Below are 26,135 nucleotides of genomic sequence, written 5' to 3'. Positions count from 1 at the left end.
GGGTTTGGGAATCAGCGGCCTCTTTGGTTTGTCGTTCCTGTACATACTCCATCTTCATGGAGCCACTATCGGGTTTCAGCTTGTACCTAGCTGCTCTTGTCGCTATCCACAGTAACGATGGTGGTGCGATTGACAGCTGCGGTTGTCTGTAATTTCAAGGACGATTGACGATGCTGATCATGTTTCGAGGCTGGGCATCGTCGGCATCTTTCAGTGGTGTTTATCTCTCTCCCAATCATGGTGATAACGACTGTCGGTGCAGGTGATGCTTCACATAGATCATGTGATGATGGATCTGGTGAATAGGTCGCGTGCAAGGGCGGTGGTGTTATGTCTGATGGTGATAACGACTGGGTATCCTCTTCAAGCTTAGCTATTTAGGGATTGTGGGATCCTGTGATATTGGATTCTAGTTTTGTTTATGCAGGTTGGTCCGATCTTTTTCTTCGAATTCTCCATGTCGTTGGTGGGCTAGTGGTCAGGGATCGAACCGGCGGTGGTGTTGGGCTGGTGGTCAAGGATCGAGTTGGCGGCTATGTAGAAGGATCCAAATCTGGGATATGGGCTGGTTTTGCAAATGGGTCGAGATTTCGGATCCTGGTGGGGTTTGGGCTTGGACTACCACCCATTATCTTTGGTGGGTTGTTTATCACTTGCTAGATTGGCTTGGGGCTCTTGTGCGTTACAGGTATTAATACAAGACCCATGTCTATGGTATCTGTTTGTGAAAGATTGTCTGCAAACAAGGCCATGTTTTGACAATCTTGGCCGGCTTTGATCTTTAAGTCGAAGATTGCCCTCTGGTCTACGCCAAATTGACTTTTGTCATTTTGTGCGTTGAATTTGCATGGGTAGTCAAACCACCAACTATTCAATTCGCTACATGGCTACAATCCGTACTATAAAATCAGCTCTACTTTTAGACGCTGCTTCTATTGCTCCTTTAATTTCCTTGTATTTTCGATGCATTTTGTGCATATGTTCCTTTCGTACTGTTTAGTTTCTTTATGTATGAATTTTTGCATCTTATCGTTGCATTCTTCTATAGTTCAATAAAAATTTTGACCTCCTTTTTATCAAAAAAATTATCAATGTGGTGCGAATGCTAAGAATTACACATAAATTTCTTGTGATAGACATGACTCTAGAAAAACATAAAAAGTATTTATCAGTAGTAGTGTTTGAACTGTAGACCAGTAGATTGCTATAATTTGAACTTTTGAGGTCATCAAATTAGTACATGAACTCCAACAAGACACTAAAACGTGTACTTTCATATGTTCAAAATTCACGCCTTTTGCATTGTGACCATTGTCTTTCTCCAAATTATTTTGGCGAATTTTTATTCTTTAACAAACCCATATATGTTTCACCATATTTTTATTTTCGCTAATTCGAGTCTTAATTTTGATGCCCTCTTTCCAATTGTTTTTCCTATTTTCTTTGTAGGCCCGAATAAGCTAAGCACAAACACAGACCAGACTCCCCAAAAGTTAGCATGATGAAAATTAATGACGTGGTCTATACTTATATGTCTAATCCTTGTAGCTAGCTAGCTAAGCTAAGCTTGTGCCTCTAATAAACAATATGCATGTTTCTGGTATATAAGATTTTTTCTTCTTTTTGGATGTTTTTAGATCTAGAATTTTTTTTCTATTATAAATCTATATTTGGTAACATAACATATATATATATATATATATATATATTTCTTTTTGTTGTTATTATTTTTATTCTCATTAAATTTATCAAAAAAAAAAAGAAGGGTTTTTGTCCATTTACCCCATTTCTAGGGATTTTTTTTCCCATTTACCCCATTAAGTTTTTTTTAATTCTCTCTTACCTAAAACACTCTAAGGAGGTCTTCCCTAATACCCTATTAAGATTTTTTTTTTTTTTTTACTTTTTTTAATACCATTTTACCCTTACCCTTTTGTTACTTAGAGAGAGAGAGAGAGAGAGAGAGAGAGAGAAAATGGATGAGAGAGAAACCATAGAGACTTCGTAGGATTCCGGTCACCGGTCGCCGGATTTTGGCCAACTTTCACAAGATTCCGGTCACCGGTTGCCCTTCGGATTTTTCTGAAAACCTCGCCGGAGATCCCCAAAGAGGTCGTCGGAGATTTCATAGGTCGCCGGAAAGATTTATTGCTCCAATATCTATTGCCCTCCAATAGAACTTTTGGTAGCCGGGATGAGAACCAATTTTCCTAAAATTAGACAAATAAAACTTTGATTAAAGAAAAAAAAGAAGAGATTATATCAATTTAAAAACGTCTATTGCCCCCCAATAGACCTTTAATAGTCCCCATTTTACAAAAAAAAAAAAAAAAGAATTGATAGTGAACCAAAAATCAAAGTATTGCAATTACAAAACTCCGAGATTGAACCATAATCACAAACACGGTACAATCTTTTCAAATTTACTGACAGTCAAATTCCAACAGCAGGTCCACACTTACCACAACTTTTAATCTACACCACAGTAGAGCCAGTAAATAAACTTAATAGAGATCAATTAGATACAATTAGCCATGGGTAAAACAAAACTGATACAAAATCCAGTGAAATTTACCATTCCGACGTCCAATACTGGACTCTTCGGTGTTTATTTTGGAAAGCACGCTTTCGTATCAGTCTTGGAAGTCAAACTAATCAAGCTCCGTATGTACGAATCGGCCGCTGAGCTCGATCTCGTAGAGCTCTTGGAGGCCATGCTCTCTGTAATTCGAAGCTCTCTCTCTGTAAACCGACACAGGGAGGTAGAAGCAGCTAGGACGAAGAACAAGCAGAAGGTAGAGGAAGATCCATAGCTGTTTCTGGAAAACCCAAGGATGCTGTTGCTGAAACTAAGACCACGTAACAATGGCGGCGAGAGGGATGGGAGAGAGAGAGAGATGCAGTCGACGGCGGCGAAAACCGACCCCTATTCATCCGGGTTTCGGCCACGGCGGTCTGAGCCTAGGTGAGCCAGTCGTTGGTGACGACACCGTGGTAGGCGGCCGGAGTCTAGTAGTAGGCAGAGTTGGCGTTGGAGCTTTGCAGGGTGGAGAGAGAGAGAGAGATCTGAAAGAAATCGGAGAGGGATGAGAGAAAGGAGAGAGATCAAGGGGTTTATTAATTTGATTAAGGGCAAAATTGTCATTTTATTTTAAATTGGGTTACTGGGAATACAAATTTGCTGTTGGAGTAAGTAGGATCATTTTAATCCATTTTGGTGCTTTGAGTCAAGGACCCAAAAAAAAAAAAATTAATTGTTCGCCTCAGGACCAACCCTGCCATTGTCTTTCTCCAAATTATTTTGGCAACTTTTTATTCTTTAACAAACCCATATTCTAATTTTTTCTTCTTATTTCGAACAAGTATATAAATAAATAAATAAAAATAGTAGGAGGCCTCCGAATTTCTTGGAGCGACCTCGGGAAACCTAGGTTTCGTGTTGCTGGTGGCGGTGAAGCTTCGCTCCACAGACCAGGCAAGGGTGCGGCGCGTTCTCGGGGGCGACGACGGTGTGGCGGAGGTGACGAGTTCTGGTCTGGATCGTGTCTAGTTCGACGGCAGCGGCTTGGTTCCTGGCTTGCTCCAATCGGGTCTCTGGGTTGGTGTAGATCCAGATCTGAGCAGTCGATCGTGGTGGTTTCTGGTATAGGGCTCATCGAAGCATAGCGGCGTTGCAGTTGGATCTAGCAGCTATGTTTCTTGGACGGGTTCGAGTTCGGCAAGAACAGTGGTTTGACGTTGCTTCTCGTCGGTGGATCCGGATTGTGAGCCGATCGTTCTGCAAGTCAGGCAGTCCTGGTTTTCCGGCTTGGGTGTGAAGTTTGAGGTCACCATGACTAGGCTCCGTCGCGGTCAACCGCCGGAGGGTTGGATGGTGCAGGGGTGGCTTGACTACTGGGGCTAGGGCTACTGTCTTGGCTGCTCGGGTTTGGGCTTGGGCCTTTGGGCCTGGGCTCAAACTTGGGTTGCTGGGCTGTACCTAGGCCCACATTATGGGCTTAGGGTTTGTTTAAAAATCCAGTCCTAATTCAGATCATGGTTCTTCGGAATTGGTAATTATCTTGCATTTTGGACTGGAGGAAGCGGCTTATAAATGAGGAACTGACTCCTATTTGTTTGCTGGGAAGTGGCTCTCTGTTGGTACCGCAATTGCGCGCCTGGCTGGCTAATGGGGATGCTAGTCAATGATTTTGCCCTCGAAGACACGGAGTTGCTCTTTGTTTATGGGTCCGCTTCCAAAGCGGGCTCAAAATCAACTTGTAACGAGTTTGCATTGCTTAGATAGGAGCGTGGTAGTTACCCCGCCATTTTTCTGTCTTTAAGTGTATGTTAGACTCTTGTTTGGCTAGTCATCTAATAAAATGAACCTTTGTTTCAAAAAAAAAAAAACCCATATCTATTTCACCATATTTTTTTTTTCGCTAATTCGAGGATCTTAATTTTGATGCCCTCTTTCCATTTTTTTTCCCCTAATTTCTTTGTAGGCCCGAATGAGCTAAGCACGAACACGGACCAGACTCACCAAAACTAAGAATGATGAAAATTAGTGACGTGATCTATACTTATATGTCTAATCCTTGTAGCTAGCTTGCTAAGCTAAGTCTGTGCCTCTAATAAACAATATGCATGTTTCTGGTGTATAAGATTTTTTCTTCTTTTTGTATGTTTTTAGATCTAGAATTTTTTTTCTATTATTAATCTATACATAGTAACATAAACTTATATATTTCTTTTTGTTGTTATTATTGTTATTCTCATTAAATTTATCAAAAAAAAAAAAATTAATTATTCGCCTCAGGCCTTTTGAATCTCAGGATAGACCCTGGCATTGTCTTTCTTGAAAATATTTTGGCGAATTTTTATTCTTTAAGAAACTCATATCTGTATCACCATATTTTTATTTTCACTAATTCGAGTCTTAATTTTGATGCCCTCTTTCCTTTTTTTTTTCTTCCTAATTTCTTTGTAGGCCCAAATAAGCTAAGCATGAGCACAGACCAGACTCACCAAAACTCAGCATTATGAAAATTAATGACGTGGTCTATACTGATATGTCTAATCCTTGTAGCTAGCTAGCTAGCTAAGCTAAGCATGTGCCTCTAATAAACAATATGCATGTTTCTGCCTTTCTGGTGTATCAGATTTTTTCTTCCTTTTGTATGTTTTTAGATCTAGAATTTTTTTCTATCATAAATCTACAAATAGTAACATAAACTTTATTTGCTTCTTTATTGAAGTTATTCCCTTTGTTTTATTGAAGTTATTCCCTTTGTTTCATTGAAGTTATCTCTGGTTGTTTGTTTCTTTTCTCTTTATCCTATTTGCTTTTAAGAAAAGTGTAGGTTTCATAGCAACAGCCAATAACAATGTCATACATGTTTTCATAGTAACAGAAATTGATTGTTTTCACAACATAATTTCAAACCATTTACAGATGAATTCACAGTAGTAATAATTGATCCTTTCACAGCAACAAGAACTTATTATTTTCACAACAACAAGAGAATACTACTCAAGTCAACCTAGGGCTTATGGTAGAATTCATAGATGATCAAAATATGGATACATACAATAGCAATATGTTCAAGAGAAAAGAAAAGGATTGAAACGAGAGAGAGGAGATCCCAATTTCAAGAAAAAATGAGAGAGAGGAGAAACCATAGAAAAGAGGTCTCACTTACCTAGAAGTCGAGCTGCTTTGCAAAAAGAATATTGTGGAAATCTTTAGTGGAGACGTTGGATCTGTTTGGAGCTTTGGTATTTATACCTGAGGCTATACAATCCACAAGAGTGCACTATTTTATAAATTCTATAGAATTCGTAGATTTTTTGAATACCTTCAGATTTTTATGGAATTAAAATCTCCCTTTACAAATCCAAATTGAATACCCTAATACTTATAAAAACTCTTTAAAAGTCCAAATAAATCAAAATTGAATACCCACAGATTTTTCAAGTCCAAGAAAGTCTTTAAAACACCTTAGAAATACGATACATCCCCCCTAAATCCTAAACTTTCAATGGCATAAAAGAGTTAATGATGTAACGTATAACGATGTTAAGTAATGTCATTTACCATGCTTAAAAAGGTTAAATAGGAAGTCGGGGAGCTTTTAAATAGGAATTGGAAAGGGGTCATTTCTCGGAACAAATGCGATGAAATGGTTCGTACTGGATTAAATCAAATGGCGGTGTGCGTTTATAACTTTCTTCCAGAATTTATATCATCGAAATACGTATTTATTATATGTTTGCATGAACAGTACCTGGGCTTATTAAGTAAGCAAGTTGATCTCAGTACTCACCGAAGAGCAAATATGTACTGCATCTCTTGAGCTACCCTTTAGCTTAGCTTCGTTTCAGAGATAAATGGGTTCCATCGTTTTTTCGTTGGTTGGTAAACAAGTATCCTAAAGTGGTGGTGAAAGCCATTGAAGAGGGAGAGGATCAGTTTCTAGATGCAAGCTTGCCAAACCCAAATGGCATAGAGTTCGATAACCTATTTCTAGACATGAATGGGATTATCCATCCCTGCTTTCACCCGGAAGAAGAAGATGATGATGGTTATGGAGTAAGATCACAGTTCTATTTCATTTCTTTCTAATCTGTCTTAGTTATGAAGTTCTTCCTCTACATGTTTAAGAACTTATTTTATATATATGTTGCAATTGTTCAGCTTGCACCACCAAGAACTTATGAAGATGTCTTCAACAATATTTTCGAACACATTGATCGGCTTTTCAATATTGTTAGACCAAGGAAACTACTCTACATAGCCATTGGTGAGAAAATTGAACTAATTTGTTTGTTTTTAATGTCTTGCATGCCGTTAATTATTAGACTTTTGAGGTGCTTTTACTTTCAATTTGTATTTTTTGTCTACCGGCTATCTGGACAAATGTACTATTGTAGTTGATGTCAATTAAAATTTTCTCTTGTAGATGGAGTTGCTCCAAGGGCTAAAATGAATCAACAGCGCGCCAGGCGTTTTAAGTCAGCAATGGACAAGAATCTTGCTGTGGGTGTATCTGAAATTCACATGAGTTTTCTATGTGTTATGCTTTGAATTAATTTGATGAAGACATATTGATGTTCCCAACTGTTGTTTAAATTATAATATGTAGGAGGCTGAAGAAGAGAAACTAAGACAGCAATTTGAAAAGGAATGGAAAAAAATCCTACTAGAACAGGAGTCCGAAGTTTCTGATTCTAATATAATCACCCCTGGAACGGATTTCATGTACAAGTTATCCAAGGCTCTTCAAAGCTACATCAATCTACGTTTAAGCCAAGATTCAGGCTGGAGGGACATCAAGGTCTAGTCTATTGATATGACGAGTACTTAAAGTACATGAATTGATTAAGTGCAGATTAGTTCCTTTTTAAATTTTAATCAATGTTGAATAAAATCATAAATAATGCATGCATATTGCACCAAGGGTGTTCCTTTTTAAATTTTAAATTATGTCTCCTTCCAAATTTGACTCCTATATTTTCTTTTGTTAATTTCCTTGCTTATTCATTTAGGTAATACTTTCTGATGCCAATGTTCCTGGGGAAGGAGAACGTACATAAAGCGATGTCGTTCATACGTCACCAGCGAACTGTTCCTTCTTATGATCCAAACACCCGCCATTGCTTGTATGGGGTGTAATTACCGGATGGAACAAAATTGATAGAGTTTGAGTAATGACAGTTATTCAAACAAGCAACAACACAAATAAAAGAACACAAGAATTGCTGACGCAGTGTAAACCTCTCCACTGAGGAAACTTCACTGCGTGGCTTTTAACGTAGCCAACACGAGAATCAAATCCAATATGAATCAAATCGTTACAGATCACAAGTAGTGGTATTCAACACAACCACATTGACTAGCAACAATGCTAACTTGCTCACAACTGTAAAAGACCTATTCTAAACAACTATGAAGCAATCTGTATAGATGAAGAAATCTGGACACGCCTTCAAATTCAATCTTGCCTTGAAGCCTCACTGATCTCAATCACATATGCAAGTGATGAATGCAGTGAACAAGCAGTATGATCAATCAATCAAACAAACAATGAGAGTTTTGTAAAACAGTTAGTGCAGACTATGCAGCACAATTAAAATTCTCAATCAGAAAACTCTGCCTCTCATAATGCAGTTTCAAAACCTTTTATAGAAGATAAAGACTCCCCCTCAATCCAATCACATTAAACACCGATTGAGATAAACATGGAAAGGTTTTTCAAAACAACATGCAATCACAATCTTTTATCTGATATGTATTCAAAACAATTCTAAATGCAGATAAGATTTTCTAAACTCCTTTCCTTAAACACTATTTGAATTGGAGAGTTTAGACCCACAATATATGCATCAATCACATGCAAATTGATATGATATGCAAATTAAAAGCTCTCTAAACCTAGACCATATTTTCAGAATTATATGGAGAAAGAATCGTGTACAATCAATGCGTCTAACCCTAATTGATTCCTATTAGGAAAGATCTTTTTAACAAAAGATTGCCAATTAAAATAAACAGACCTAAATCAATTAGGTCTTCAATGGGACGATTTTAACTGGTGAAAAAAATCTTTGCATAATAAAATTTAAGAATAGAAAGATACTTTCCAAAAACAAACACCTAGGACTGACTCAAGGATTGCAACACATATTGCAATCCCAATGCATATGTTGACTCATGAGATGCATTTACCTGTAACATATTTGAGATCAGTATTAGGCCCTTTTCCAGCTTCTTCAGTGATGAATTGTCATGATATACTTCACTAGCTTTGTATGGGAATGCCAACAAATAACATGTACAAAATCTTGTACTTACAATCTCCCCCTTTGGCATTCCTATACAAAACACATCTAATTAATACAAACTCCCCCTCAACAAGTACTTGAGGATCCTCACTTGGGAAGAAGCCTGCAATTCCTGTAACACTTATCACACACACCTTGTAAAAAGCAAGTTAAAGATAAGGCATAGGAATGTCAACGCAATTTCAAGATCAATATCAAAAGATTTAAACAATCAAAGCACAAGTTGATCAAATTCACCAATATTCTCCCCCTTTTTGTCTAGGAATGACAAAGGCAACCTTCAGCTTGTAGTTAATGAACAAGTGAGAGCACAACATAATAAAACCGAACATGTAGACACAGCTTGTGAATGAACCCAAGAATACCAGCTCTTGTGCTGCTCGTACTTGAGTGAATAAATAGAGGAGCATGCAACAAGGAACAAAAGCACATACTTCAAATATTTCATTCCGATATCATCATATTCCTTTGTCTTATTCCCTGCATGGGACTCAGAACCTCAACATTGGTATCTTCCCACTTCTATCAATCTCTATGTGCATGGCCTTCCCAATTTTCCAAAATTTAATGCAGCAGCCAACTCCAGAGCTTGCAAGAACCATCCATGAATTCATTGTCAAGTAGACAGATGAAGATAACGAACTAGCTTATGAAGCACACAAAAACTGAATATCGTTTTTTTTTTTTTTTTTTTTAATTTTTTTTTTTTAATTTTTATATATATATCGAAAACGCAAAACTAACAACCTAAAAATAGCAAAAAGGTGTCAATTTTCTTCCCCCCACACTTAAACCAAATATTGTCCTCAATGTTTGACAAATAATCACATGTAATGAAAAGATTTAAGTATATAAAGAGAGAGAAAAGAAAACAACAAAAACAAGTATATAGTTAAGAAAAGTAGAGAATGCTCCCTCTTGTAGACCTCCCAATGCACACAACCTTTGGAGATGAACTAAAGACACAAACCTCAAGGCTAATTAAGCCTTGACTTCCTAACATAAGTTCCATGCCAAACATGCTCCAAAGGTACTCCAATAATGCTCAAAGACAATAGGAAACATCACTTGTCACAAACTGATTTCAGCTAAAACCTTGCAGCAGTCCTACTTCCGAGGCTTATAGCTCATCCATTCAGAATCGGAATCCAAAGATCCTACTTGGAGATGAAAGTTCATATTCAGGGCTTTCCGTACATATGTGGCGCAAATTCTAAGTCCAAGGGATGTGAAAACTAGAGACCTGCAAAGTTAGCAAAAAAAAATACAGAAAACTGTTAGAATGCTGACAGAATGTCCTTTGTCCATTCAAACCTGAATACCGGAAGCTACAGGGGTCACATTCAGAAACCCGTTGGTATGAATGAAGTAGACATCTGGGGCTTCAAATACATGTAAGGCTTATCTCATTTGGACCCCGGGAATTATCCCCTGTTTTGCGCTTTATGTGGCTCAGCTGCCCAGTTTTCTGGTTTTCTGCCCTGACGTTTCTGTACTCAACTGGAGACTGCAGACTCATTAGAACTCAGAATTTCTATCTGTCAACTCCATTGGAAAATAGACTCCTGGGGCTTTTGATCCATGTATGGCACGTCTTCTGATTCCAAGTGAGCTGTGAACCCTAGCCGTTCAAAATGAACTGATCCGCGAGCCAGAAAAACTGTTTCGGTCAACAGTGATCTTCTTCTATCTTTCCTCAACTATATGACCTGCACACACACTAAAAACATAAAAAGGAACCAGAAAAGAAGCAATGAAATTGAAAAGAAGATTCAGGTAAACTATAACACCCTTTTAACATAAAAGTTTCCTATGCCGTTGCCATCTCCTCATCCATTCATTGGATTGCCTCCCAATTAGTGCTTGGTTTCATGTCATACAAGCGCACTTTCATTTCCAAATTCATTGAACTTCTCATGTTCAGTAATCAGTGACCTATTCAATGACCTGATCGGTGACCTGATCGGCTTCACCACTGAAACCAAAATCATTTACACGGTTTTTGTCCACGGGATAGACCCATCTCTGGTATATGTACATCAGAAATATGATATCATCACGGAACACACAAAAAAGCGATGCAACATTGACATTTTTATGACAAATGCAACTTATGTAGCGGAAGCTATGTAGAAGGAGGATCACCAGTAGATGTTTCGCAATAGACACCAGCCCAAGAAGAATCAATCAGAGAAAGATAGCCCAAGTATCAATACTCCCCCTAAGTGTGATCATTTGATGAGAGATGCAAGGATGAAATGCAAACACACAATGAGTGGGTTGTATCCAAATGCTCAGAACAGATTTAATTCGCATAGCTTTTCCAACAAGAGCAATACCACTTAATCATAAACAAGAGTGCAACAAAATAAGTTCACACGAGTGAATTGATTCCGACAATCACAAGGTAAGATAGAGGGTGATCGAGTATTCTATACCTCTTGTTGTGAAGAGTGAACATATCTCAAGATGGGGTGTGTAATATTTGTGGAAACCTGAAAACCAAGCCTCACATACGAAACAAATTTAAGCACGTAAACTATATTCCCCCTTATAACACCGTGAGGGCATGATTTTGAATTTTTCTTTTGGCCTTTCACACAAAGTAACATTTTTGCTCAAGAAGACTACGACCCATGTAACGAGTATTAAGCTAGCAGCTCCCAAGTCAGATGACTTTAGGGTACTAGATGTAACAAGGACATCCCAAAGAGCACATCTACTCGAGTCAATAGTCTCATAATCCACCGGGGTGACCAAACCATTCCTGTTTCTTCCCAATCCTCATATCGTTCGTCACGACCGAGGGCTGTTTACTTTGGCAATAGCCTGGCCATGCTCCATATAAAATTTTTTTTTTTTTTTTTTTTTTTTTTTTTTTTCAAGGAGCAGCAAAAATAAGGAAATATTCCGTACAAGAGTATTGAGAACAGGCCAACCAACAAATATGACCTACCACCACTTAGAGTATGTGTGCATGTGAGGATTCAAGGTGATAGAGAATATGTTGTTCAAGCTCACAATTACAGAGTGATGCAGGAACAAATTCAAAACATGCTAAGCAGCTCATTGCACACAGATTTAAGAAAAGGAGTAGAGCCCTCATCAATCTAAGTTCAAATTAATCTGTCAGACACTTAGGGATACAAATCACAATCTTGAATTTCCAGAAACTGATCCTAACAATGCAGAAACGTAAATAATAATGCACCTATACTACCATGAAGACATACAACATGAATGCATGCAAAATGGATCAAGCGAAGTGAGAGTATCAATACTTAGAGCATCCACCAACGGTGCTTCTAAGTGATTCAAATTGAGTTCTGTCTAAAGGCCTAGTAAACAAATTAGACAATTTGTGTTCAGTACGTAGGAACGAAAGCAAGCTCAAGCATATTATCAAGATTATTCATATGAGCAGAAAAATAATTATTTGAACCTTTTTTAATCCAGATTTGCTTCTGCTTCAAATTCTGCTCTTTGGGGATTGCAATCCTGCTAATCAACTTCAGATGCTCTTTCAGCTCTGCTTGCAGCGATGCAGTTGAGCCTATTTTTGATGCTTTCCTCTGATTTTGAGTGACCCTGCGGAGCATATTACATCTAGGACGTATGTGTCCCAATTTTCCGCAGAAATGACAAGTGGGAGTGAAACTTTTTGAGTTATGAACATACCTAGGCTGACGCACAGAGATGTGACTGTCAGAACTTACCTGAGTTCTCCTTTGATGAGGTGGAGGTGCTGAATCAAATTTAGGCTTTTGAGGAAGAGTTGGGGGATGAGTTTCTTGGTCATTTGATGAGCTTGAGTGCACACTTGAGCTCACACCTTTCACAAAGTTAGAACGATTGATTTTTGCACCTTTATGCCGCAACCTTTTCTTGTTGGTGTGTGGTTTTCCAATTCCAATCATTTTGGAAACCAAATCTGACCCTATTGAGAATTTGTTGAACTTTTCTTGAGACTCTTCAAGCTTGACCTGCAAACTCTCAATTTTAGAGGTTAGTGAGATATTCAGATTTGATTGGGCTTTAACTTCAACCTGAAGGGTTTTAATCCTGTCAATCAACTCAATATGCTCCACCTCCCAATTTTGGGAATTCATCTTATCCTGCAAAATATCAAGTTTGTCAGTGTAAGCAAAGCGTTCACCTTCCCATTTTTCTTTGCATGATTCAAGATTTAACTCGGCCTTGATCTTTGCTTTTCTGATTTGCTCAATCTCGTTCTCAAGTTTAAGATTTCTTTTGAACATCACTCTTGAAGCTTTATACAGTTCCCTGCACTTATCATTAGTCACATCATCTGATATATCAAAAATCTTACCTTTACTGTTGGAATCGTCAGATGCCTCATGATAAGGTGAGGAGATGAAAGCAATATTCTCTTCTTCATTCTCAGTTTGAGAATTTTCCTCACTGTCGCTCCAAGTTGACTTAAGAGCCTTGTTATTTTGTGAGCTATATTTTCTATTTCCACAATCAGAAGAGATATGACCAATACCACCACATTCATAACGTATAGGTTTTTCAACAACGCTTTTCTCTTTATCAAAATTATTGACTTTTGGGTTTTTGTCAAATCGTTTTTCAGATAATTGCCCCCTTTTTGATTCAGATATACTTTTTGAAGTACTACCATAAGAGTTTTTATTTTTCAGAAATTTTTTAAACTCTTTGGTTAGTAAAGCTAAATCCACAGAATCACTATCATCCACATCTTTCATTTTAACAGAAGAGATAGCAAAATTTTGTACCTTTTTCTTAGGCTTGAACCTCATCATGATCTTCCATTGCGAGTAATCTTCACCATCAAAATATGGGGGACACTTTATCGAACTAGCAGCTCTGTCACATTCATGTTCCATCATGTCCTCGGATCTACTAAAAAGCTTTAGAACCCGCTCTGATGCCAATTGTAATTACCGGATGGAACAAAATTGATAGAGTTTGAGTAATGACAGTTATTCAAACAAGCAACAACACAAATAAAAGAACACAAGAATTGCTGACGCAGTGTAAACCTCTCCACTGAGGAAACTTCACTGCGTGGCTTTTAACGTAGCCAACACGAGAATCAAATCCAATATGAATCAAATCGTTACAGATCACAAGTAGTGGTATTCAACACAACCACATTGACTAGCAACAATGCTAACTTGCTCACAACTGTAAAAGACCTATTCTAAACAACTATGAAGCAATCTGTATAGATGAAGAAATCTGGACACGCCTTCAAATTCAATCTTGCCTTGAAGCCTCACTGATCTCAATCACATATGCAAGTGATGAATGCAGTGAACAAGCAGTATGATCAATCAATCAAACAAACAATGAGAGTTTTGTAAAACAGTTAGTGCAGACTATGCAGCACAATTAAAATTCTCAATCAGAAAACTCTGCCTCTCATAATGCAGTTTCAAAACCTTTTATAGAAGATAAAGACTCCCCCTCAATCCAATCACATTAAACACCGATTGAGATAAACATGGAAAGGTTTTTCAAAACAACATGCAATCACAATCTTTTATCTGATATGTATTCAAAACAATTCTAAATGCAGATAAGATTTTCTAAACTCCTTTCCTTAAACACTATTTGAATTGGAGAGTTTAGACCCACAATATATGCATCAATCACATGCAAATTGATATGATATGCAAATTAAAAGCTCTCTAAACCTAGACCATATTTTCAGAATTATATGGAGAAAGAATCGTGTACAATCAATGCGTCTAACCCTAATTGATTCCTATTAGGAAAGATCTTTTTAACAAAAGATTGCCAATTAAAATAAACAGACCTAAATCAATTAGGTCTTCAATGGGACGATTTTAACTGGTGAAAAAAATCTTTGCATAATAAAATTTAAGAATAGAAAGATACTTTCCAAAAACAAACACCTAGGACTGACTCAAGGATTGCAACACATATTGCAATCCCAATGCATATGCTGACTCATGAGATGCATTTACCTGTAACATATTTGAGATCAGTATTAGGCCCTTTTCCAGCTTCTTCAGTGATGAATTGTCATGATATACTTCACTAGCTTTGTATGGGAATGCCAACAAATAACATGTACAAAATCTTGTACTTACATGGGGGTTTGAAAAAATGACTATATGGGATGCAAATATAAAGAATTTATTTCCTATAAATCCTTTTGCCCATCTAATTTTCACTTTAGCTCGATTCTTGATTTTACATTCTCATACATTACCATTGGCAATTTGGCATCATGACAGGATGCGGATCTTATAATGTTGTCTTTGGCAACACATGAAGTTCACCTTTCCATACTAAGAGAGGTTGAATTTGCAAACCTTTCAAGTTTTATCAATTTCCTTTCTCTCTTTTTTTTTTTTTTTTTGCTTTAATTTTTTTTTACCATGTTACAGCTTGGAATTTGGGTTTTCTGGTAGCATTGAGTACTAATTCAAGTTAGAGGTTTTGAACACTACTCATGAGGATTGGCATTACCATATATATATGGAAACTGACACAATATTATGAACTTTTGTATTAACTCGTCATTTTTGGGAAATGGGATTTACTAATCCAAAACCAGCTGCAACATGCAAACAGTCAATTGACAATCTCATCTGCAATATCAGACAAAAGAACAGCGCACATATGAAAAAGCCTTATCAGGTATCTTAATTTTATTAACTTCCATTAGGGTGGTGTAGCTGCTTCTTTGTCTGAACTTTTTCTTCATCCAATTTTCGGTTTCTGCATGTTTGGATTTTGAGGGAATATCTGGAGCTTGACATGCAAATCAGTGATCCTCCTGAGAACTTTAAGTTTGATCTTGAGGGTATCATTGATGATTTCATCTTTATATGTTTCTTCACGGGAAATGATTTTTTACCCCACATGCCAACATTGGAAATTCATGAGGTTCTGTGCTAACTTATCAAATGGTTTATGTAATGAGAAACTAAGTATTCACATGAAAACTAACGTTTGTGAAATACTTGTTCTCAGCTAGGGTGCAATTGATTTACTGATGACAGTCTACAAGAAAGAATTCAAGAATATTGGTGGCTATTTGATTGATATGATTCAGGTATATTAATATAAGTTAGCCATATCTTGTTTTTTTTCTTCGCAACAAAATCAATATAGCTAGACACTCAGACAGGTTCATGATCATTTGCACAAAGCAGGTTCATCAAACTATCTAGAGTTGAGAAATTTGTTCTCCGTATTGGCAGAAAAGATCAGATATATGAGAACGTAAACTCGATCAGACGTCTTTGCTATAACAATGATTGGGTGAGCGGCCACTGAGAGTGTTGTTTCAAACTTTAATGTTCGCATACTGTATCACTGCTGAGTGCTGACAGATTTGTCTTTGTCTAAAATCACCATTGTGAAATAAAGAGTTAATTGCATGCTTCTCCAGATAGAGGAAGACATTGATGCTGGAAGTTCAAACTTTAATTTCGAGGCAATTGAAGGATCTGCAGTTGTTTCAGTGGATAATGTTTCATCTTCCAAAGTATGTTTTGTTCTATTCGATCTGTTTTGAATGAGGTTCTTTTGGCGCACACGCGCATGTTCTCCCCATGTATATGACATGCATGCACGCTCTTCCCATGTATATGTGTACAAAGAGATATGCTTTGACTTCTTGGTCCAATTTGACCAGTATTATCTTAAATCTTCGGTTACTATTTTGCTGCTTTTTCATGTCTAAGGATTATTATCTTTTGCATAGTTTTTTTGTTTTCTTTTTCTTTTGGTGTGGGACTATGGGTAATTGATATTTACTTTCAGATGCTTCTGCATAATTTTACTCGGGTGGTTCTTCATTTTCAGACGTGGCTAAATATTTTGGCCTCCTTGTTATCTATATCATTATGTTGCAGATAGTGGAAAACACAAAGGAATTCAAGCAAAAATTGAAGGCCAGCATTAGAAGAAAATCTGATCTGTTTAGGAATGGTGATTTTGGCACTGACAAAGTATGGAGCACTCCTTTCTGGAAGTTCCATTATCTTATATCATACTTCTTCTGAACTTACATTCTGACTTATATATATATATGTTTTCTCATTCATCCACACAGGTACGATTGGGTGCTACAGGATTCAAAGAAAGATATTACAAATGCAAATTTTCTGCTGAAAGCCCGGGGGAGATTGAAAACAAAAGGAAGGAAGTAGTATGTCTGGCTATATATTGTAGCTTAATCTTGCACTTACTGTTTGCAAATTTGTCCATGTTTTCTCACTTCTATTTTATTTTCTTTTGAACAATTAAGCTATCTTTAATAATACCAAGCACTGATTTTGGTTGATTGAGTATGAGTTTTGTACAATATTGGGATTTGAGTTTATGTTTGTTTCAAGAGAACTTAGTTTCCCCTGCGTTTTTTTCACTAACCCAACATAAAAATTACTAAACCATAGTACACAGGATCTTTTCCTTTTGAATTATTTTGTTTCTTTCTAACTCCATTTGCTGTTTACTATTAGGTTAAAAGCTACACAGAAGGACTGCTCTGGGTTCTTTTATACTACTTTTCCGGCCCCCCATCGTGGAAATGGTAAGACATATCTGTGATGTACAGCTACTCAGTATTGTTATGATAATCAACTAAAGATAAAGTAAAATTATCATTGAAACATCCTATCAGGTTTTATCCTTTTCATTATGGACCATTTGCCTCTGATATGAAGGGCCTAGCTCAGGTCAAACCACAATTTCAGAAAGGTTCCCCATTTAAACCTATAGATACACTCATGGCTGTCCTGCCACCAAGAAGGTAGCTTTAGCTTTATTTTTATTTTTTTGCAAGTATTTCTTATAAAATTAACCATTTTCCTAGAAGACGAAACAAATGTTCATCTCTGTAGCGCTCATGCACTTCCTAAGGATTATAGGACACTTATGATGGAAGAGTGTTCCACAATCATTGATTTTTACCCTTCTGGTAATGCTACTATGTCATTTATATTTTATCTAGTGGATTAGTTCACTTCAAAAGTTTTAACTCTAAGCATTGCTTCATGTTTAGACTTTGAAATTGACATGGATGGGAAGAGATTTAAGTGGCAGGTTTGGTGGTTTTGTTTTCTTCACATGCACCATTTTTCTAGTGTTCTGTTAAAGATCCTTTTGCGTTGCTTTTCCATCGACTCTACTGATCTTCTATTTTTTAAAATTGGTTGTCACATGTTGTCTTCTAAAGGGTATCTGCAAACTTCCCTTTATAGCAGAATCCCGACTTCTACATGAGACCAGAAAATTGGAAAAGGAACTAATGGTATCATACTCCATTTCCTATTTCTCAATTATATTGATAGAAGACGTTTTATCATGACCAATTTATCTAGAACTGATTCCAAGGTAATGTTACTTTTCTAGGCAGAAGAAATTGACAGGAATGCTGAGAAACTAACCGAGTTATACATGCGAAGCACCCACGGTATGGCATCACAAATTGTTTCACTGTCTAATGGTGACAATCAGTCGATCAAGATTGACACCAATTTGAGGTAAGTCGTTTGTTCTCTGCCTTTCTGTGCTTTTCTTAGTCCTTATTTTCAGTATTCTTCTAAGTATTAATTTTTGACATTTTGTCATAACTGTTTGTTCTCTTCACATTCCAGCTTTGGAATCAGTGGTTTTATCCGGCACCTTGATGACAATGATGCCAAGGTCAAAGAAAGAGATGATAGCTCTGAAGAAGACTCTGTCTTGTATGTCAACAACATTGCTAATAGCTTATTTATTTTTTTGTTGAAGGAAAATCAAGTTTAGTGTGCCTTATCAAACTAGGAGTAGGAATAGGAGAGAAGGTTCTAGATTTCCCAATCCTACATGGATTGGTATTCCTTGTAACATTAGAACTAGTACTTTGTAATCCCTATATATAGGGCTCCTATTCTCAATAATATGATGACAATTCTCTCAACAAATTCTCTCTCAAATCTATTTTCCTAAAACACGTTATCAGCACGACTCTAACCACAAAACAGAAAACCAAAACTCATTCACAAAGCAGCCCCTAGCCCGAGCTAGCCGAGCCTTCGCTGCAGCCCGCGCGCCCGTGCGCTTGCAACCTTGCACAGCAGCCCCTGCTGCCCCCTCCCTGCAGCCCTGCGTTCCAGCCTGCTGCCATCGAAGCATCCCTGCTGCGCAAACAAGCCAACGCACACCCACTGCATCTTTTTCCCATTCCTGTGCACATCCGTCTTCTTGCAAGCCTCGAAACGTCTAGTTCGGAAGCTCAGATCGAAAAACTTTCTTCATCAAAGTTGTTCGTCTCTGTCTCTTCCATCTAACCTCCGAATTTCAGCCTTATCGGAGTTATATTGAGATCTGTACACCAATCGAAGTACAAGCTGTTCAGAACAGAATCTGCTCCGAATTTTCACCAAGTATTCAAAAGAGTAAGTTTTGAAGTTTCTATAATTCGAAATTTAAATATTTCTTCTTTTCTCGGGGACTTGAAAACCTCCCTTCTTCTACATCCCACCTTTCTTATAACGTGGGTTCGATTCTTGAAAAGCGGAATCGTGGGGATTCACGCAGTTAACGAACTAAGAGCGTTCGTAAGACTTCGGACTAAGAGCGTCCGTAAGCATCGATTAACGACCATATAAACATCATTGTTTCGGTCTAATCCAATTATTCTTGGAAATCGATTTCTTGGTAGCATAGCTCGGAAATCTTATTTATTTTAGTTTTCGTGGAAGCATTGACTCCGAAACTAACTTGTTTTTGTTTCATCTTTCAGGATGTCAAACACAAACAAACTCGATTTTGTTCCATTGGATTATGTAGGCAAAAGGTACTTAATTTGGGTCACTGATGTCGAGATCCACCTTATTGCCCGTGATTTATTGCATACAATCCAAGAGCTTTGTCCTATAGAAACAGCTCCAGACCCTCAAACTGAGAAAGATAATTCCAAGGCACTTGCCTTCATGAAACGTCACATGGATAGTGACCTACAGTTTGTGTTCATAAATGAGGATAGCGCCATAAAGCTTTGGCATGCGCTTCGCGAATGATATGGCAATGTTCGTGACTCCATACTTCCGAATACAGAAGCAGAATGGAAACATCTTCGCTTCTCTGAATTTGACACTGTCATGCAATTTTATTCGGAAGCTCTCAACATCAGAGCAATGATGCGTCTCTGTGGAAAAACAATCACAGAAGACCAATTGATTGAGAAAACCCTCAATACCTTCCCCGTCTATGCTATGAGGTCCTCTGACTTATTTCGGACTCATGTAAATGCAAGACGGATCACAAGTTTTCAATAGCTTATTGAAGCTATGGTCACTACTGAAAGACATGGCAATGAACTTGTGAAAAGAAGATTTGATAGGCTTCAAGATAGCTATCAAGAGCATCGTCCTATGGCTAGAGAAAGTCGCCATCGACGTCATGATCCATATGATCGAAATGCTCAAGAAGGTAATCACTCAAGGCGACAATCACACGACCGTAGGAGGCGTGATTTTGAGGGACATAGGGTTGGAAACCATGGAGCCAACGTTGGCCATGGGCACCACTTTCCAACTCCACTAGTCTTAGGGACTATGCATATTGCGCCAATGCACCTCAGTCAAGGGAGAATCCTCTTTATGGTGTCTATTTCTGATATGGAACGTCTGATCAATGGACCTGAATTTGCAATGTACCTACGAAGGTAGTCGCATTATGGTGATCCAGACATCGAATTCACAAAGACTTTAAATCTGGCGATGAAGACAACATGCCGCAGATTTTTATTTAGAATAGTCTTTTATATTTCCAAGAATTATGTAATGGCAATTATGCCTTAATCAATAAAATGACTTATTGGATTATCTCTTTTCCTCTAGGCGTACTCAATTAAGTATGATGTCTAGGAAAGTAATTGAGATTAGTGGTACTTAAGAGAGCTTTGCTCCACCGACATCTCTCTCTACTTCCCTGGTCATATTTAATTGGAATTACCGAACGAATTGAGTGACTACAATTTGTCTAATGTTTGATTTTTCTTTGGATTAGATTATGGTCACGAAACTTTGATGTAATCATTGGCTATTATTAATAAAGTATCGATTTATTTTATCTCATGTCATGGACATATTTTTCGAACTTTATTACTTCAAATATATAAGAGCCAATGGTTTTCATGTGGAAACACATTGTGAGAATGGACAAGAGTTCCTTTGCATCACCTCTAATGACTACGGACATAAACGAGTATTAGAGAAACTTATGTGTCGCTCTAGTGGGTTGTATGCAACCACTATTCGAGTCATTGAATCCAACCATGTCATGAGAGATGATTTATGGGATTCCGACACGTATAGGCTTTGGCACGACCGTTTGGGACACCCAGGTCGTGACATGATGATCCGTATATTAAAGACTTCACACGGACATCCATTTTTCAGAACGAAAAGAAGTAAAAGTCGGTTTTTGGACACTGAAGGGGTCCCTGCACCTCACGGAGCCGTTCACCCCCATATCCGGCCACCCTTGGCTGGCGCCGCCATCCCCCTGCGGCATCAGGGTGGCATTGACGCCACCAAGGCTCCTTCATCTCCAAATTTTACTTCTAAAGTCAATTGTGACTTCGTGGCTCAACCAAAATCCTCATTGGTTGTTTCTAAAGCCCATCATTCGTTCTGCAAAGCCTGCTCTTTAGCAAAATTAGGATCGAGACCATCCTATGCAAAGGACACTAAAGAAAATATACCATTCTTGCAAAGAATCCAAGGTGATATTTGTGGACCTATTCAACCACCATGCGGACCATTTAGATATTTTATGGTATTGGTTGATGCATCGACACGCTGGTCACATGTCATGCTATTGTCCACAAGGAACGCTGCATTTGCTAAACTCCTAGCACAAATAATTAAGTTAAGGGCTCACCACCCTGATCATCCTATTAAGTCTATAAGGTTAGACAATGCTGGGGAGTTTACATCAAAGACTTTTGATGATTATTGCATGTCCATTGGGATAGAAGTTGAACATCCAGTTCCTCATGTTCACACCCAAAATGGTCTCGCAGAAGCCGCCATTAAACGACTACAAATGGTCGCTAGGGCATTGGTAATGCGCACCAATCTCCCTATTTCTGCTTGGGGCTATGCAATATTGCATGCAGCTGTGCTTATTCATCTGAGGCCCACTACCACTCAACCTTTTTCTGTGTCCCAGATGGTGACTGGGTATGAGCCTGATGTCTCACACTTACGCATATTTGGGTGTGCAGTTTATGTGCCAATTGCGCCGCTACAGCGTACTAAAATGAGTCCTCAACGACGATTAGGCATTTATGTTAGATATGATTCTCCAACAATTGTCCGCTACATAGAACCCTTGACAGGCGATCTATTTACCGCTAGATTTGCGGATTGTCACTTTGATGAGACAGTCTTCCCGTCGTTAGGGGGAGATAGGAACATAAATGTTCAACAGGAACGACAGGAATTGTCGTGGTCTGTCCCCACTATGTCTCATCTTGATCCCCGAACCGCACAGTCCGAAATTGAAGTGCGGAGAATTCTCGATCTTCAGAACGTAGCAGAATCGATGCCTGATGCGTTTTCTGATATCGCTAAAGTGACGAGATCACACATACCTGCTGCAAATGTGCCTGCAAGGATTGATGTCCCTAAAATTAGAGGACATGACGCCACCTCAAGGGCACTTGAGCATGGCGCCAACGTCCACAGTGGTAGTGACGTTGTGGCTAGGCCCACGGCTCCTGCCAGGAAGCGCGGGAGGCCAATAGGTTCGATGGATTCTCGCCCAAGAAAGAAAGCGAGTTTGGCACAAAATAATCCATTAATCATCGATGTAAATAATCCATCTCATGAGAACATTCCGGATTATGGTTATGTCCAAGAGACATCATTGGGGGACGCTCCAATGTCAAAACCAACTCCAGAGAATAGAGAGATCTCCATAAATTACACTAGTGTACATGAGATGATGGATAGAAATTCTATGGCAATTGATGATGCATTTGCATATCATGTTGCAAAAGGAATCATAGAATATGATGATATCGAACCTCTCTCTGTCGAAGAATGTCAACGAAGAGCGGATTGGCCTAAATGGAAAGATGCGATTCAGGCTGAATTGGATTCACTAGCAAAGAGACAGGTATTTGGGCCTATAACGCAGACACCCCCAGATGTAAAACCTGTTGGCCATAAATGGGTCTTTGTTAGAAAGCGTAATGAGAAAAATGAGGTGGTAAGATATAAAGCCCGCCTTGTGGCGCAAGATTTCTCACAACGCCCTGGAATCGACTACGAGGAGACATATTCTCCCGTAATGGACGTGATAACGTTCCGCTACCTTGTCAGTTTGGTAGTTTCCGAAAAACTTGACATGCAGCTTATGGATGTGGTTACAGCATATCTCTATGGGGATCTAGATTCAGAGATATATATGAAGGTTCCATATGGACTTCAATTACCCAAATCAAGTGGCTCTAAACCACGGAGCGCGTTTTCAATAAGATTAAAACGCTCACTATATGGATTAAAACAATCCGGACGGATGTGGTATAACCGTCTAAGTGACTACTTGATTGGGAAGGGATATATTAATAATGAAATATGCCCATGCGTGTTTATTAAAAGAACAAGTTCCGGATTTGCAATCGTAGCAGTTTATGTCGATGACATGAACCTAATTGGAACTCTAGATGAGTTAAAGGAAACTGCTAAATACTTGAAATCCGAATTTGAGATGAAAGATCTTGGGAAAACATGGTTCTGTCTCGGTTTAGAACTCGAGCACCGTAGTGATGGGATTTTGATCCATCAGTCTGCATATACTCGGAAAATTCTAAGGCGCTTTAATGAAGATAAAGCAAAGCTTGTGAGTACTCCCATGATCGGTCATAGTCTTGAACCCGGAAAAGATCCGTTTCGTCCAAAGGATGAGGACGAAGAAGCATTAGAGGCCAAAGTGCCTTATTTAAGTGCAATAGGCGCATTATTGTACTTAGCTCAATGCACAAGACCGGACATCTCCTTCGCAGTGAACTTGTTAGCTAGACATAGCTCTGCACCAACACGCCGCCATTGGATTGGTGTAAAGACAATCTTTTGATACCTGAGAGGTACGATTGATATGGGCCTATTTTATCCCTACAGAGAGAAGAGGAATGACGGAAGAATGGGATCGGACCCCATTAGGCATGGAGCCACCGTCCACCATGACAAATTGGCCGGCCATGTTGCCGCCAATGCCGCCACCACCACCAAGGGTGGCCGGCCTCACCCTATCCCCCTCCATCAAAATGACAATGATGTTTTGATGGGTTTTGCTGATGCAGGGTACCTCTCTGACCCTCACAAAGGTCGCTCCCAAACGGGTTATGCCTTTACCATGGGAAGCATTGCGATATCTTGGAGGTCTACAAAACAGACCCTTATTGCTACTTCCTCAAATCATGCAGAGATTATTGCTCTACATGAAGCTGTACGTGAATGTGTATGGCTAAGGTCTGTAATTCGACACATTCAAGGAAGTTGTGGTTTGAAGTCTACCACAGATGAACCTACATGCATTTATGAGGATAATGCAGCTTGTATTGAGCAAATGAAGTTAGGTTTCATCAAGGGCGACAACACCAAGCATATATCGCCTAAGTTCTTCTATAATCAGCAACAACAATCACTTCTAAGGATTGAAGTGAATCAAATCCGATCAGAGGATAATATAGCGGACTTATTCACTAAGTCGCTACCTAAATCCACCTTCGAGAAACATGTGAAGAGCATCGGATTGAGAAAGTTATCCGAACTCCCATGATTGTAGCAATCAGGGGGAGATATCGACATCAGGGGGAGTCATGATGTCTACATGTTTGATTTTGAAGAGTAGAAGACGTGTTGTACTCTTTTTCTCCTCCTCGAGCATGTTTTTGTCCCACAGGGTTTTTTTTTTTTCACTCGAGCAAGGTTTTTAACGAGGCAACGGATGAAGCGTCACCACCAAGTTTGAGCGGCACAAGGGGGAGTGTTGAAGGAAAATCAAGTTTAGTGTGCCTTATCAAACTAGGAGTAGGAATAGGAGAGAAGGTTCTAGATTTCCCAATCCTACATGGATTGGTATTCCTGGTAACATTAGAACTAGTACTTTGTAATCCCTATATATAGGGCTCCTATTCTCAATAATATGATGACAATTCTCTCAACAAATTCTCTCTCAAATCTATTTTCCTAAAACATTTTTGGATTTTTGGGATTATTTTTTAATTTCATCATGTTGCAGATGTGCCCTCTATGAGCTTCCTAATACAAGTCTGCATATGCCTCGTTTACTTGATGGTGTACAACATCCTTCCAAGGTATAAATAGGTCATTAAGTCTTACGATTTTTATTAATTCTAATTTGCTTGTACTGTTTTATGTAAATAGTTCTCTTTTTATATCTGCTTAATATGGATATGTTCTTTGCCATTGCGATTCTATATAATGATTTCTTTTGGATTTTAGTACACTTAATCATTGAACTGAAATCACTCCCAAATGCATGCTATGAAGTTTGATTATTGACCTCCAATTATATCATGAGAAAAAGTTTCTGCAGCATGTTATATTCAATACAATTAGAAGCTCTGATGTTTGACCAAACAAATCAAATATATATTTGCAGACAATCAATGAACACGAGCTTATAGAAACAGTTCTATGGCATGAATGTCAGGGAAATGTGACCACCCGAAGGTGTGTCAGTCATGCCTCAACTTTCTTTCATTTATTTTTTTTACTTGCTCTCTCCGGACTCATTTGGTAAAAGCAAAATGCAGCATCCAGCAAGTACAGGCAAGGTTTAGAAAACCAAATGATTTGGGATATGCAAGTTTTCACAATGGTAAATTCACTTCAAGCTCTCCTGCCAATTCAATTCACAAATTTGCTGGTTCTGGATGGGGGTGTGGTAGAGGAACAAATGGTAGTTGTAAGTCAGGAGACCGAGTTTATGCTCCAAAAGGAATATCCAGGGATCAAAGAGTAGTGTCATCTCCTAGCTCATACTATGCCAAGGGTACCTCAGATTATAGAAAAGGCGCATTACAACACGGCTTCAGGGAATTAAATATAACAGAGTCAGGCCAATGCTGGAGGCCTAATGGAAGGGGAGTTCAGTCATTGAATAATGATTTATGGCCATCTAGAAATAGTGTCTCTCAAGACACAAACTTTGCTGGTCATGGTTCACAGTCATATCATACTTGGGGCCGTGGCAGAGGGCAACACAATTCGTGGCAGCACACCTATCCATTTGCTGGTACAGGTAGAGGCCAGCAAAAC

General features: G+C 38.5%; 1 protein-coding gene and 1 pseudogene across 1 annotated transcript; both read left to right on the top strand.

The window, feature by feature from the left end:
- Positions 1 to 237: 237 nt before the first annotated feature.
- On the top strand, positions 238 to 18,160 carry LOC112203908 (annotated as a pseudogene).
- Positions 18,161 to 18,238: 78 nt separating this feature from the next.
- LOC112167891 lies at positions 18,239 to 25,633 on the top strand. The gene is made up of 4 exons (XM_024304989.2): positions 18,239 to 18,335; positions 18,450 to 18,539; positions 25,093 to 25,168; positions 25,477 to 25,633. Exons 1-4 carry the CDS (start codon positions 18,250 to 18,252, stop codon positions 25,615 to 25,617), a joined length of 393 nt encoding a protein of 130 aa, XP_024160757.2. The 5' UTR covers positions 18,239 to 18,249; the 3' UTR covers positions 25,618 to 25,633.
- Positions 25,634 to 26,135: the final 502 nt, after the last annotated feature.

Source organism: Rosa chinensis, chromosome 5 (assembly GCF_002994745.2).
Source record: "Rosa chinensis cultivar Old Blush chromosome 5, RchiOBHm-V2, whole genome shotgun sequence".
NCBI lineage: Eukaryota > Viridiplantae > Streptophyta > Magnoliopsida > Rosales > Rosaceae > Rosa > Rosa chinensis.
The sequence above is the reverse complement of the archived record's forward strand: the minus strand, read 5'-3'. Positions and strand labels throughout refer to the sequence as shown.